Source organism: Triticum dicoccoides, chromosome 4A (assembly GCF_002162155.2).
Source record: "Triticum dicoccoides isolate Atlit2015 ecotype Zavitan chromosome 4A, WEW_v2.0, whole genome shotgun sequence".
Taxonomy (NCBI): Eukaryota; Viridiplantae; Streptophyta; class Magnoliopsida; order Poales; family Poaceae; genus Triticum; species Triticum dicoccoides.
In genome coordinates this window covers 472742513-472754060 of record NC_041386.1, presented here as the reverse complement: position 1 = coordinate 472754060, position 11548 = coordinate 472742513, and the positions used below count along the sequence as shown (strand labels likewise).

The following is an 11548-nucleotide window of genomic DNA, read 5'->3' as shown; positions in this document are numbered from 1 at the left end:
CTTGAATGTATATTGAGCTTCTTATGTAACCCGCCATTAGGGTTGACCCGGCCCCTCCTGGGCGGGTCATACTGGTAGTAATATCCCCAACAGTAACGGTGGCGAAGGTAACAATATTGGTTTTGTAGTGATTGTAACAGTGGCAACGGAAAAGTAACTAAGCAAAGATCAATATGTGAAAAGCTCATAGGCATTGGATCAGTGATGGATAATTATGTCAGATGCGATTCCTCATACAACAGTTATAACATAGGGTGACACAGAACTAGCTCGAGTTCATCAATGTAATGTAGGCATGTATTCCGAATATAATCATACATGCTTATGGAAAAGAACTTGCATGACATCTTTTGTCCTACCCTCCCGTGGCAAGGGGTCCTATTGAAAACTAAGGGATATTAAGGCCTCCTTTTAATAGAGTACCGGACCAAAGCATTAACACTTAGTGAATACATGATCTCCTCAAACTACGGTCATCACCGGTAAGTATCCCAATTATTGTCACTTCGGGATTAACGGATCATAACACATAATAGGTGACTATAGACTTGCAAGATAGGATCAAAAACTCACATATATTCATGAAAATATAATAGGTTCAGATCTGAAATCCTCGGGCCCTAGTGACAAGCATTAAGCATAGCAAAGTCATAGCAACATCAATCTCAGGACATAATGGATACTAGGGATCAAACCCTAACAAAACTAACTTGATTACATGATAAATCTCATCCAACCCATCACCATCTAGCAAGTCTACGATGAAATTACTCACGCACGGCGGTGAGCATCATGAAATTGGTGATGGAGGAAGGTTGATGATGACGATGGTGACGGATTCCCCTCTCCGGAGCCCCGAACGGACTCCAGATCAGCCCTCCCGAGAGAGATTAGGGCTTGGCGGCGGCTCCGTATCATAAAACGCGATGAATCCTTCTCTCTGATTTTTTTCCTCCCCGGACGTGAATATATAGAGTTGGAGTTGAGGTCGGTGGAGCATCAGGGGGCCCACGAGGCAGGGCGCTCGCCCAGGGGGGTAGGCGCGCCCCCACCCTCGTGGATAGGGTGTGGGCCCCCTGGCCTTGATTCTTTCGTCAATATTTTTTATATATTCCAAAAATGTTCTCCGTTGATTTTCAGGTCATTCCGAAAACTTTTATTTCTGCACAAAAATAACACCATGGCAATTCTGCTGAAAACAGCGCCAGTCTGGGCTAGTTCCATTCAAATCATGCAAGTTAGAGTCCAAAATAAGGGCAAAATGTTTGGAAAAGTAGATACGATGAAGACGTATCAGTACTGCAAGCGGTACTGCCGCTCTACTTCCGCTCTACTACCGCTGAGCGCGTAGAGGCAACAGAAGACAACAAATAAGCGGTAGTAGCCGCGGAACTGGATCAACGACAGTACCGCACAAGCGGTACTACCGCTGCCTTAGGGCAGGTTAACACGAGGAACAAGAAAAGAACTCCATCGAATCGAGAAAGGAACAAGGGAGCAAATATGAAAGTGTGTACGTGTTGACTTCACCTAAACCTTTTCGAAGTGGACCCTCTCTTAATAGTACGGTGTTCCTACGACTCAAATCCACCAAAAATGAAATGCAAGAAAACAACCGTCTTCGCTTTATATCTCCGAGGGGTACGGATTGTCTTGTGCCATATGATAGATTATCTGAAATGCACAATGCATACGATTAGTCCACTAATGCATTGTCATCAATCACCAAAACCGAGAGAAATATTCCCTAACAAAGACACACAATTCTTTTGTGTGTTCTTAAAAAACTATGGGATGTGATTTACTCTTAAAGGAACTACATCATCAAATCTTATGAAAAACATTCTTACACTAGGATTTCGTATGATTTATAGTAAGAGGACATATCTTTTATGTCTTGCACGTATCTTCTCTCTCTATATCGATTCCGTCAAAGCTTTTGTCCCATAGAACCATGTCTACAATTCTTGTACTCTCTCCCTTTGGGTTTATAAGTCACGCATGGATTTCTAGTTCTTCAATTTGACTAGAGAAACATGCATTATATTTACAAAAAATATTTCTTTAGAGTCGTCATCAAATGAAGTTTCTAACCATATAATTTTCGTGGCATATTATGCATGTCCTTTTTAGTTGGCATACTATGCATGTTTAAATAGTTAAATCGAAGACCTGGAAACATGTGCCCAACTTATAAACCCAAACGGAGGGAGTATATTAGTTCCTATCTAGGTCACAAAATCATGACATTCTAATCTTATTTTTTTTTTCTGTTTTAGTATTTCGGGAATTCGGTGATTCAAAAAGTTCATAAACAATCTGGCGGCCTCCCAAAAAAGATGTGCTAAACATTGAAGGAGACGAAACGGAACAAACTCACAGGCCTCAGGAGTCGATGGAAGGAGATCCACGTGAGTTCAGCGGTCTTCAAGAGAAGTGCTAATTATTAGCGGTGAAGACAACTGATATTTAGCACGCGATTAGGCATTTTTCTAAAAGTAGTAAAAAGATCAAAAAAAATATGAATCTTTTTCAGAGTAAGCATTGTCTAGTGTATTACTCGTTCAAAGTGCCAGGAAAGTCAGTTTGTCGTGAAACTTTACATGTTAGTAATATAGTACTCCCTCAGTAAACTACTTTAGTAATCTAAATGTTATTATATTTCTACTTTAGTGATCTAAACACTTTTATATTTCTTTACGGAGGGAGTACAGACAATGCTTGTTCCGAAAAAGTTTTAAAAATATTTTACCAGTTTTACATTCTTTTTGCAATTCGGGTACATGTGCACCCATGTCTGAAGGTGTACTTTTTATTTATAGAATGTACTCCCTCCATTTTTAAATATAAGTCTTTTGAGAGATTTCAATATAGATTACATACGGAGCAAAATGAGTTAATGTACACTTTAAAATATGTTTGTATATATCCTTATGTAGTCCCTACTGAAATCTCTAAAAAGACTTATATTTAGAATCAGAGGGAGTACATGTTATGCTATTTTCAGGTGTTTTGCATGCATTTTGGATGGAGTGTACATAAGCCGTTTGCAACTTGTAGATTTTGAGGTGCAGCCACAGCCCACGTGAGACATCTAATTCAGCGACCACGTCACATGCATGAGGCATTCCTAATGTTTTCCCTTCCCTATGCGCTCTGTTTTGCGGACGAGACACTGTCTGTTCATGATGACGAGATGATGTTTTGCCCATGACGCAATCGAGTTGGTGATACATTTTTCTATGGGCCTTGTATGCGTTGTTCTCATCGATGTTTATGTTCTTAGTGTCCAAGTCAAGTGATCAAAAGGCAGGCAGCAGTAGGCTACACCAAATGGAAGCATATGTGTGTAGCGAACTAGCGATGATGCGGACCATTTGGGTTCCATGAATGAGTCATCCTGCACTCACTCGTGATACAGAGGACCATTTCTTTCGTGTGGGTTTTTCATGCTTTTATTTTTGTCGCCGGTTCGTTGTATTTTTTATTGGCAATCAATATGTTTTAAATTTCCGTGGAATTAATATAGTCCTCCGCGAGCGTCAATGACATTATTATTGGAATAGAACCCTAACCACTAACATATCTACTAATGACAATGACAGTTCGATAAAGGAGCTCTGTCCTGTGTACAAAGCTAAAGGAAGCATATCACAGGTCCTCTGCTTTGCCGCTGACTTAATAACATGAAAAATGCAACAAGCACCACTAGTGCCGACTAGTATAATCATTACTATCTTTTCCCCCACAAAGCTCTTTCCCCCATGAACTTGAGCACATGGATTTTTATCAAATGTAACAGTGGCTCGTTTATCAAATGCAACAGTACAGGCACGTTTGGGACGCCAGAGCTTCAAATGAAAATTTATCATGGCCGTGTACACCATGATGATGCAGAGGCCAGAGATTTGACCTCTTTTCTTGTTTCAAAAAGATGAATTTCTGTCTGTGTTTGAAAAAGAAATTTGTTCAAGTTCCGTGAGAAGAGGAGTACAAATTCGTTTGTGTGCCCACGCTGCAAGTGGAGTAGTATATTGGTCCTGGTCTCCTGAACCTGCAGCTAGCACATGGCAGCGCGGTAACTGCGCTCATCAATGTGCATCCGCAATCGGTGCAAATCTAGCTATAGGTTCAAATGGAGGTCAATCTTGGTTGCCTTCAATCAGATAATCAAATCCTTTCCGTAGCAAGAGAAAATTGGTCAATTTCTGCACGCGTACATATTTATATCCCTATATATGGAGATCGATCTCATCCCTATGAAATTTATGATGACGTAAGGGTACAATTACAGTTAGCAATTTGTCTCATCTGGTACACTACGTACTACTACTAGTATGTGTGACAACTTTAATTGTCACGCGCCCAGCACACTTGAATTCGTCTCTGGATCCTCACCTAATAACACAAAAGTAGCTAGCGTGGTCTCTTCCATCCCATGATCGATCCCATCATCCGGATGAGTACCATGGCCGCAGTTTATTCTTTAACAGTTTGTAGCTATGGCGATCTGAGATTAGACTCTTTGTGACAAAATCAGCCCATCAGAATTCAAGCTCAAGACTTGACACCGGTGCTCGTATTTTTCATATTTATTTCAGATTTTTCGGCGATAATCGTTTAGTGGGAAGAGACGTTTCCGTCGACTACGAGGACAACTGTGATGACTTCATCAATCTCAAGATGTTCGGCTCGGTATCTCGAAGGTGCTCATAAAGGTATGGTGTGCGTGCATGCATTCCTAGAGATGAATGAATGTGTGTATGTGAGCATCTGTGTTTGTACTAAGTAAAATAAATTTGTAGCTATGTGGGTGTGCTGCCTGGTCAAGCATAACAAGGGTAGAATACCAGCAGTTTGAAATGCGGGAATTTCAACTGAATTTTATACTAGATACCCTCATTCCATAATGTAGCAGACTTTTTCAAAAGTCAAATATTGTAGAATTTGATCAAATATATAGAGAAATTGCAAAGAAAAAATATCTAATAAATATAACATAAAAATATATCTAATGACTTATCTAATGATATTTATCTGATATTTTAAATATAGATGTCCTTCTTATAAAAGTCAAAGGCTGTGAAGTTTGACTTTTTTTATGCATTACATTATGAAAAGGGGAGAGTACTCAACACGACAATCATAACAAAGTTCACTGTGAATGTATGCATTTTTTTTGGCGGGGATACTGTATGCATCAAATTTTTTATGGGAATTGTATGCATTGATTGATGCAAATAGACCGTGGAAACCATCATAAACTGTACATGGCCACCATTCCTTTTTGTGCATATCTTATATTGAGAAGAAATTTAAAGACCTTTTCCCTGCGCAATAAGAAAAGAATGTTTTCGTGAGGGATGAAATGAGACGGAAGTTGAAGGGACTTTTGTTGGAAAGAGAAAATCTTTCCTATTAAAAAGAATCTGGCATTACATCGTTCAGTTTGTCATTCTTTCAATCTTAGATATGTTCTCGTCTCCCTCTTTCCGTTTTGATTATTTCCTTTCATCTATGATTTTTCTAATCAGTTTTTCTTTTTCTGAAGACCGCCTCAACTGCCCCACATCTTATTGACTTACAAATAAAATTATGGTGTCTTTGGTACACTGACAAATTCTTACCAAATAAATTATTATTTATGCAATCATATTTATATGGTCAGGTAAACCACTAGCTAAATATTTATACCCGGCAGAGTCAATTATCTAGTAAAATAAAGGCACCGGAGGTAACCTTACAGAGGGCCCAAGCACATGACAAAGACACGAACCTTGATCCATCATCTCCATGTATCAGTCTCAGTATACACCCACTCTTCATCAGAGTAATTTCCCTATTCACACCAATCCATTTCACCAATCCTACAAGCATGAAAACCGAACTGTACTGTAGTACTGTATACACTTTGCCTATACATGAACAGATAAACACTAGCCAACTTCACCAACACAAGAATAGAATGTCAGCCCGTATACTCTTTATCTCACACGAAAGCAGAAACCTGCTAATAATTATTACAACTGCAAACAGATGTGGACAAGAGAATGGACAAAAATTTATGCACACTACTCACAACCAAACCCACTGCAAGCCCCGACAAGCAGAGTAGAAGCCGGCACACATCAATCTTTGTCAGGCACCAACTCATTTGGCTTCAAGGCGTTCCTCGGAGAATTAGCAGCATTATCTACAGAAATGATGGATACTGGGGATGATGACTCGCCTGGGCTGAGGATCGGAGAATCTGGCCTGGAGGGGACGGGCGATACTTCTTCCTGGGCTAAATAAGCTTCAACCACCGGAAACATGTTTTCAGTGTATGCGCGATTGGTATCTTCTTCTAGCTTGCTGTCTTTCATATTGCCATCGCCAAAGGAGACGACATTGTGGGCGGCGAACTGGTGAAAATCTACTATTTCACGCAGGAAGCGATTTTCACGGGCATACATGGAGTTCTCCTGTGCCAGCCTTGATTTCTCGGCCAGTAATGTCTCCAGTTGCATGCGGATCTGTTTCAAGAGGATCTATTTCAGTACAACTTTGAGAGGGCTAGCTATACTGATCAATAGAAGTTCCAATCACCCATTGGTTATCTTTTATTATTTTGTGAAGCCATTGGTTATCTTTTAAACTAAGACTATAGCCAACTTTCATCTGAACCGCAACAAAATGTACTGGGTTCATAGAATTGCTGGAAGAAAGCAAATAGTAACAGAAAGCATATTAGTACTACTGATTACTGAGCAATGTATGGTACAAAACTATATAGCAGTTCCACCCATCTTGGATGTTTACACGTGCAGTGAGTGGATAAAATTAAGAACTGTGCAGTGGATGAGGATTATTAACTTTGGTGCAAACAATATAACTCAAATTTCTACTAGGCTAAGAAAAAAAATTACCAGGTCATCATCCTCTTCAATTTTGACCCCTTTCTGCTTAGTTCCACGCAACATTTTGTTCTCTTCTTCTAGCTGAGTGCAGCGCTGCTTCGCAAAGGCTAGGTCCGCTTTAACAGTTTTTAGTTCACGAAGTACAAGTTTTGCTTTAGCAGCCATCGCATTAGCAACCTGAAACAGTTTGTAGGGGGTAAGAGGAAGCACCATTGGACGGACATAAATAGTAAATAACAATGTTCATTTATTACTGCTGTCTAAATGGATGGTGAAAAGTACACAGGGCTTATTTTGAACCATATTGATGGCCAAAACAAATAACACAGTAAAAGGAAACTTGAACAAATATCTTTCAAAATAAATAAATAAACAAATATCTTTCAGCATAGATCATAGATGTCCATATGTTTCATCTAGTGCTACAGAGAATTAATATTGCAATGCTGCCTTTGGCTTAAACTAAATGAACTAGAAAATCTAATCCTAAAAGTTGAGAGCCACTTTGGATCGTAATAATTTCATAGAATTTTGTATGATTCCAATCCTTCAGGAACTACAGAGGCCATTTGGGTCATAAGGATGACGCTATCGAATTCATATGGATTGCTTTCGTAACTAATTCTATAGGAATTTCAACATCCACTTCAACCACTTTTCCCCACTCATTTGCATAGGACTGGGTATTTTTTTCTGCATTTCCTTATGTTTTGTGGTTTATAGTTCCTGTATGTTTCATATTCCTAGGTTTTTCATTCCTAAGATCTAAAGAGGCCCTGAACTGGGAATATAAGCATGTGTAAGCAAGCTTTTGTCAAGTAAAAGGTTTAGTAGCTTTCCCATAAAGGGTTTGGTAAAGCATATTCCTAATTGATCTATAATCGTATGGCACCTTACGTCGCGAGAAGCTTTTAACTGGGTCTCCTGGGCTGCCTCAGCTTTATTCAGTGTGAAACTCGGAGGGGGGAATGCATCTGCAGCAGGATTCTGCATATGCAAACTGGAACTGTTAGGCTTTCTTCTAATTTGTATCTTCTTTGTTTCCTCGATGATGTTTGATGTCTTATTATCGACAATAATGAGACCTTCCTGTAAAACATAGAGATGAAAACAAGTCAGTGCACAAACCAAACAGGATGCTGAACTTCCAAAAGAGATACTGTAAAATACCCAGAGACAACACAAAAAGGGCCCGAAATGAAGCTACAATTACGAGTTGTGTCGGTGGTATCGTAAAATAAATAAAGCCGTGTGATGCTAAAGAGCTTTACTTCCAAGGCGTTTCTGATTCTTCCACCAAACTGGTTGACAGAAGCGGCAAGTGCCTCTGACCTCTTCCACGGTTCGCTCCTTTCTGTTCCTCCATAGCTGTCGAATGACCAACGAGATTGAGGGGCCTGAAATAAGAAAATGGAACGAAGAATGTAAATCACCTAAAGGCTAAGGAACCAGCCATGGACAATAAGTTTACTGATTGTATTTCATCGTGTTTCACCAATGTATGTGGATCCAGCTTTTCCTATATTTGCTGTCTCACCTGAGCTCCATCCGATAAGTTGGGCTTGCGAGTAGCACTTTGAACTTTCCCATGGTCATCGAACTTGTGAGCAGCAGCATCCTCATCGAGAATCCCCTTGGCCTTTCTTGCCAATGCTCCCCACAATCCAACCTTAGGCTCACGCATGCTATCCATCGACTTGTAGTTGTACGACGAAGCAGCCGAACTCTGCTCATTCACCGCAGACCAAATCAACACAGCAACCCATATAAGTAGAACAACATTTTTGAGTACATGAAGAATATCTGTCAATCCTAAGCAAGGAATAAAAATGAGCGTGCTATGGGAAAATAGCACATCCCTTAAAATCCGCTATAGCAAACGATTTTACACTGATTTTATTTAGCGAGACATTGCTCAGAACGCTATAGCGTGCCATTTATATCAGTGATCCTAAGTGATACAGACATGCTAAATTTCACCTCGAACTGAACAATAGAAACGGACATCAGAGGAACACTACAGCTTGCTGATTATCTCAGTGATGGGTTTGGAATCAGACAGTGATTATCCAGTAGCTGGCATATTCAGGACCAAATTGACCTGCTAGTTCAAGCTGACCCCGATAGGTAAGCAAGAGGGAAAACCTGCATCAATTCGTGACTATCGCACATCGTCTCAACAAATTTCGTGTCGGACGAAACGGACGGCACATCTGTAGTAGCGAACTGGACGAGATGTGATCCCGATATAATATTCGACCGACGGATCGAGACAGGCGCAAGCGCAAGCAAATCAGCAGTGATTACTAATAACCAGAGGGATTGGATGGCGGAGAAGACGGGTGGGGGAGGAGAGGGGGAGAGGGTGCTTGCCTGGGGCTGGGGAGTCCGGCGGTCGTCGGAGGCGACGGGCCCCTGCTGCTTCCGGCGGTAGGCCATGATGAGCTGGGTGGGTGGAGGTGGGAGGGACGCGGAGCGGAAGAAGCGAACAGCTGCTATAGCTTTTTGGTGATCCCTTGCTTGCTTTGATTAGAGAGAGACACCAAGCTGGACCAACCTGTCAAAATTCAACAGATGGGCCCACATGTGCTCTCTGGCACAAACGCCCTTTGTCACCTTTGCTGAGAAGTGTTTTATGTTTTTTATTTTTGCAATTCAGAGAGTTTTATCCAAACAAAAGCATTCTTCGGATAATCAACCAGGAGGTTGGTCACTAGGACTCTAGAAGTTCCATCGAGACAGATTTTGGTCACATTTAAAGTGCAAGCACGCTTTGAACAGAGATGAGCCAGAATGTTTGCTACGTGTTTACATGTTGAATATCAAGTAAAGAGAAATGACAAGCTAACTCTCCAATTTCAACTAAGATAGGAGCCACAATTGAACGAGAATTATGACGAGTGTTCCAAAGTGTAACCATCTACAAACAATCAACCTCTATGCTTAAATTCTCGCAGCTTGGCAAACCCGACACTGTCCGAGAATAGGCTAAAGCAATCAACGGGTCAAAGATGCCCATGTATGGCTTGCACCCAACACCAAGAAGAGCAAAGGATAAACGTGCAACCCCGTCATCGTCACCATGATTGTGCGCAAAACTCACCGCCCATAAGTAGTGATATTGATGACGTCGTGCCCCAAAGGTCGCTAGACGTAACCAGGCAAAACAGGAGGGGGCTTCCTAGGTAATTCTAGAAGCGCAATCGCCTACCTGGTCCGCCGCATGGGGTTTGCAGGATAAGCCCGTCTCCTTCATGTTTTGACCGATTGTGTGACTGCCAGATAGTCCACATGGTGGTGAGGATATTCACGCAGCTTGACTAAAAAAACTAGAGTCACATAAAATGTCCCTCACCCATGAATGAGGGTGGAAACGAGGAAGACGAATACCAAACCACGCATGAGCTTCTTCCCAGAAGCGCCGAGCATGTGAGAAATGAATCAAAGCATGCTTTAAATCTTCTCCAGCTATAAAGATTTTGCATCGGTCGATCTCAGCAATATGACGTCTGCTCGTCTAGCAGAATTCCACGAAGAACTCTTCATTGGAAGATTTGCACTTTTGGGACGACATTCATTTTTGAGAGGGCAATCCACATCTCTTGATTATTCCCTAAGGTCTCGGTAACCATTTCTTCTTGAAGAGCAACACACTCTTTTTGAATCACAAGGGCACGGTACGCCAACTTTATAGTGTAGATGCCTGATCATTCAAATGCCTAGCCTCACCACCGCTTAGCCTGATAGGAATATTGAGGATGGCTTCGGCATTAGGTGCAATGCAAGTATCACAAACACCGTCACATCCAATTATCTGGATCAATTAGATTGGAGACCTTATCAACAGTGGAGTTCGCCGGTTTGAGCAGCGGTGTCATAGAGATAGTTATGGAAATCCACTTGTTCGTCCACACCGAGACTAAACTCCCATCACCAATTCTCTTGACTAGATGACCCTTTGCGTCCTTGGCGCGGCCAAGAAGCTAAGAAACTTATGAACAATATATATATATATATTATGAATGGTCTGCAAAGGGGAAAAAACAAATGGGACACAGAATGTAGATGAACTATTTGAAGGATGTTTTTCATGAATTATCCGCAAGTGATTATGCTTGTATTGTGTTTGTCGGCTTCTGGGACCGGGGGTGCCCAGACTTGCCTGCCCGCGGGCTTGTGCGTGGCTCCACCAACGGCCTGGTACGACCCATCTTCAGCAGCAACCACTCAAGACCCTCATGAGGGGCCAAGCTTCGCAAGGCGGATGACGCCAAGACCTCCCTGGGGGCAGCCTCACTAGGCTGGCTCCCGAGGAGCGGAGATCTCTATGCAAGGGGCACCTCGCGAGGTTCACGTGACGTGAGCCGTGACGACCAAGGCCAGGTGGGCGCCAGTGGGCACAGTGTGCCAATTTCCTCTTTCGTGCTAAAGAGGCAGGCGCAGGCGAGGAGTGCCGAGGGATCAGGCAAAGGTTTCCATATCGGTGCAACGAGACCAAGACCAGTAGGACGGAAGGACGGAGGTCACCATGGAGCCCACATTAGCGTCACTACCAGAGTCTTTGGCGGGCAAAGACCACCTTTTGTCAGGATAGCTTGTACTAGTTGCCCCCTTCGAATTTGGCCATTGTGGGATCTCTTCCCGCCTCA

The 11548-nt window shown here is 41.9% G+C and overlaps 1 protein-coding gene across 1 annotated transcript; it reads right to left on the bottom strand.

Moving 5' to 3' along the window:
• Window positions 1–5777: 5777 nt before the first annotated feature.
• On the bottom strand, window positions 5778–9413 carry LOC119286261. The gene is made up of 6 exons (XM_037565635.1): window positions 9273–9413; window positions 8437–8625; window positions 8171–8296; window positions 7797–7988; window positions 6909–7076; window positions 5778–6515 (listed from the first exon to the last, which is right to left on the bottom strand). Exons 1-6 carry the CDS (start codon window positions 9336–9338, stop codon window positions 6129–6131), a joined length of 1128 nt encoding a protein of 375 aa, XP_037421532.1. The 5' UTR covers window positions 9339–9413; the 3' UTR covers window positions 5778–6128.
• Window positions 9414–11548: the final 2135 nt, after the last annotated feature.

Excerpts from the sequence above, each read along its gene's own strand:
- LOC119286261 (XM_037565635.1), bottom strand. The coding sequence starts at position 9,338 with ATGGCCTACCGCCGGAAGCAGCAGGGGCCCGTCGCCTCCGACGACCGC. Across the intron at positions 8,626-9,272 it reads GCCGGACTCCCCAGCCCCAG|AGTTCGGCTGCTTCGTCGTA; the intron begins GCAAGCACCCTC and ends GTGAATGAGCAG. Across the intron at positions 7,077-7,796 it reads AGTTAAAAGCTTCTCGCGAC|GTTGCTAATGCGATGGCTGC; the intron begins GTAAGGTGCCAT and ends AAACTGTTTCAG.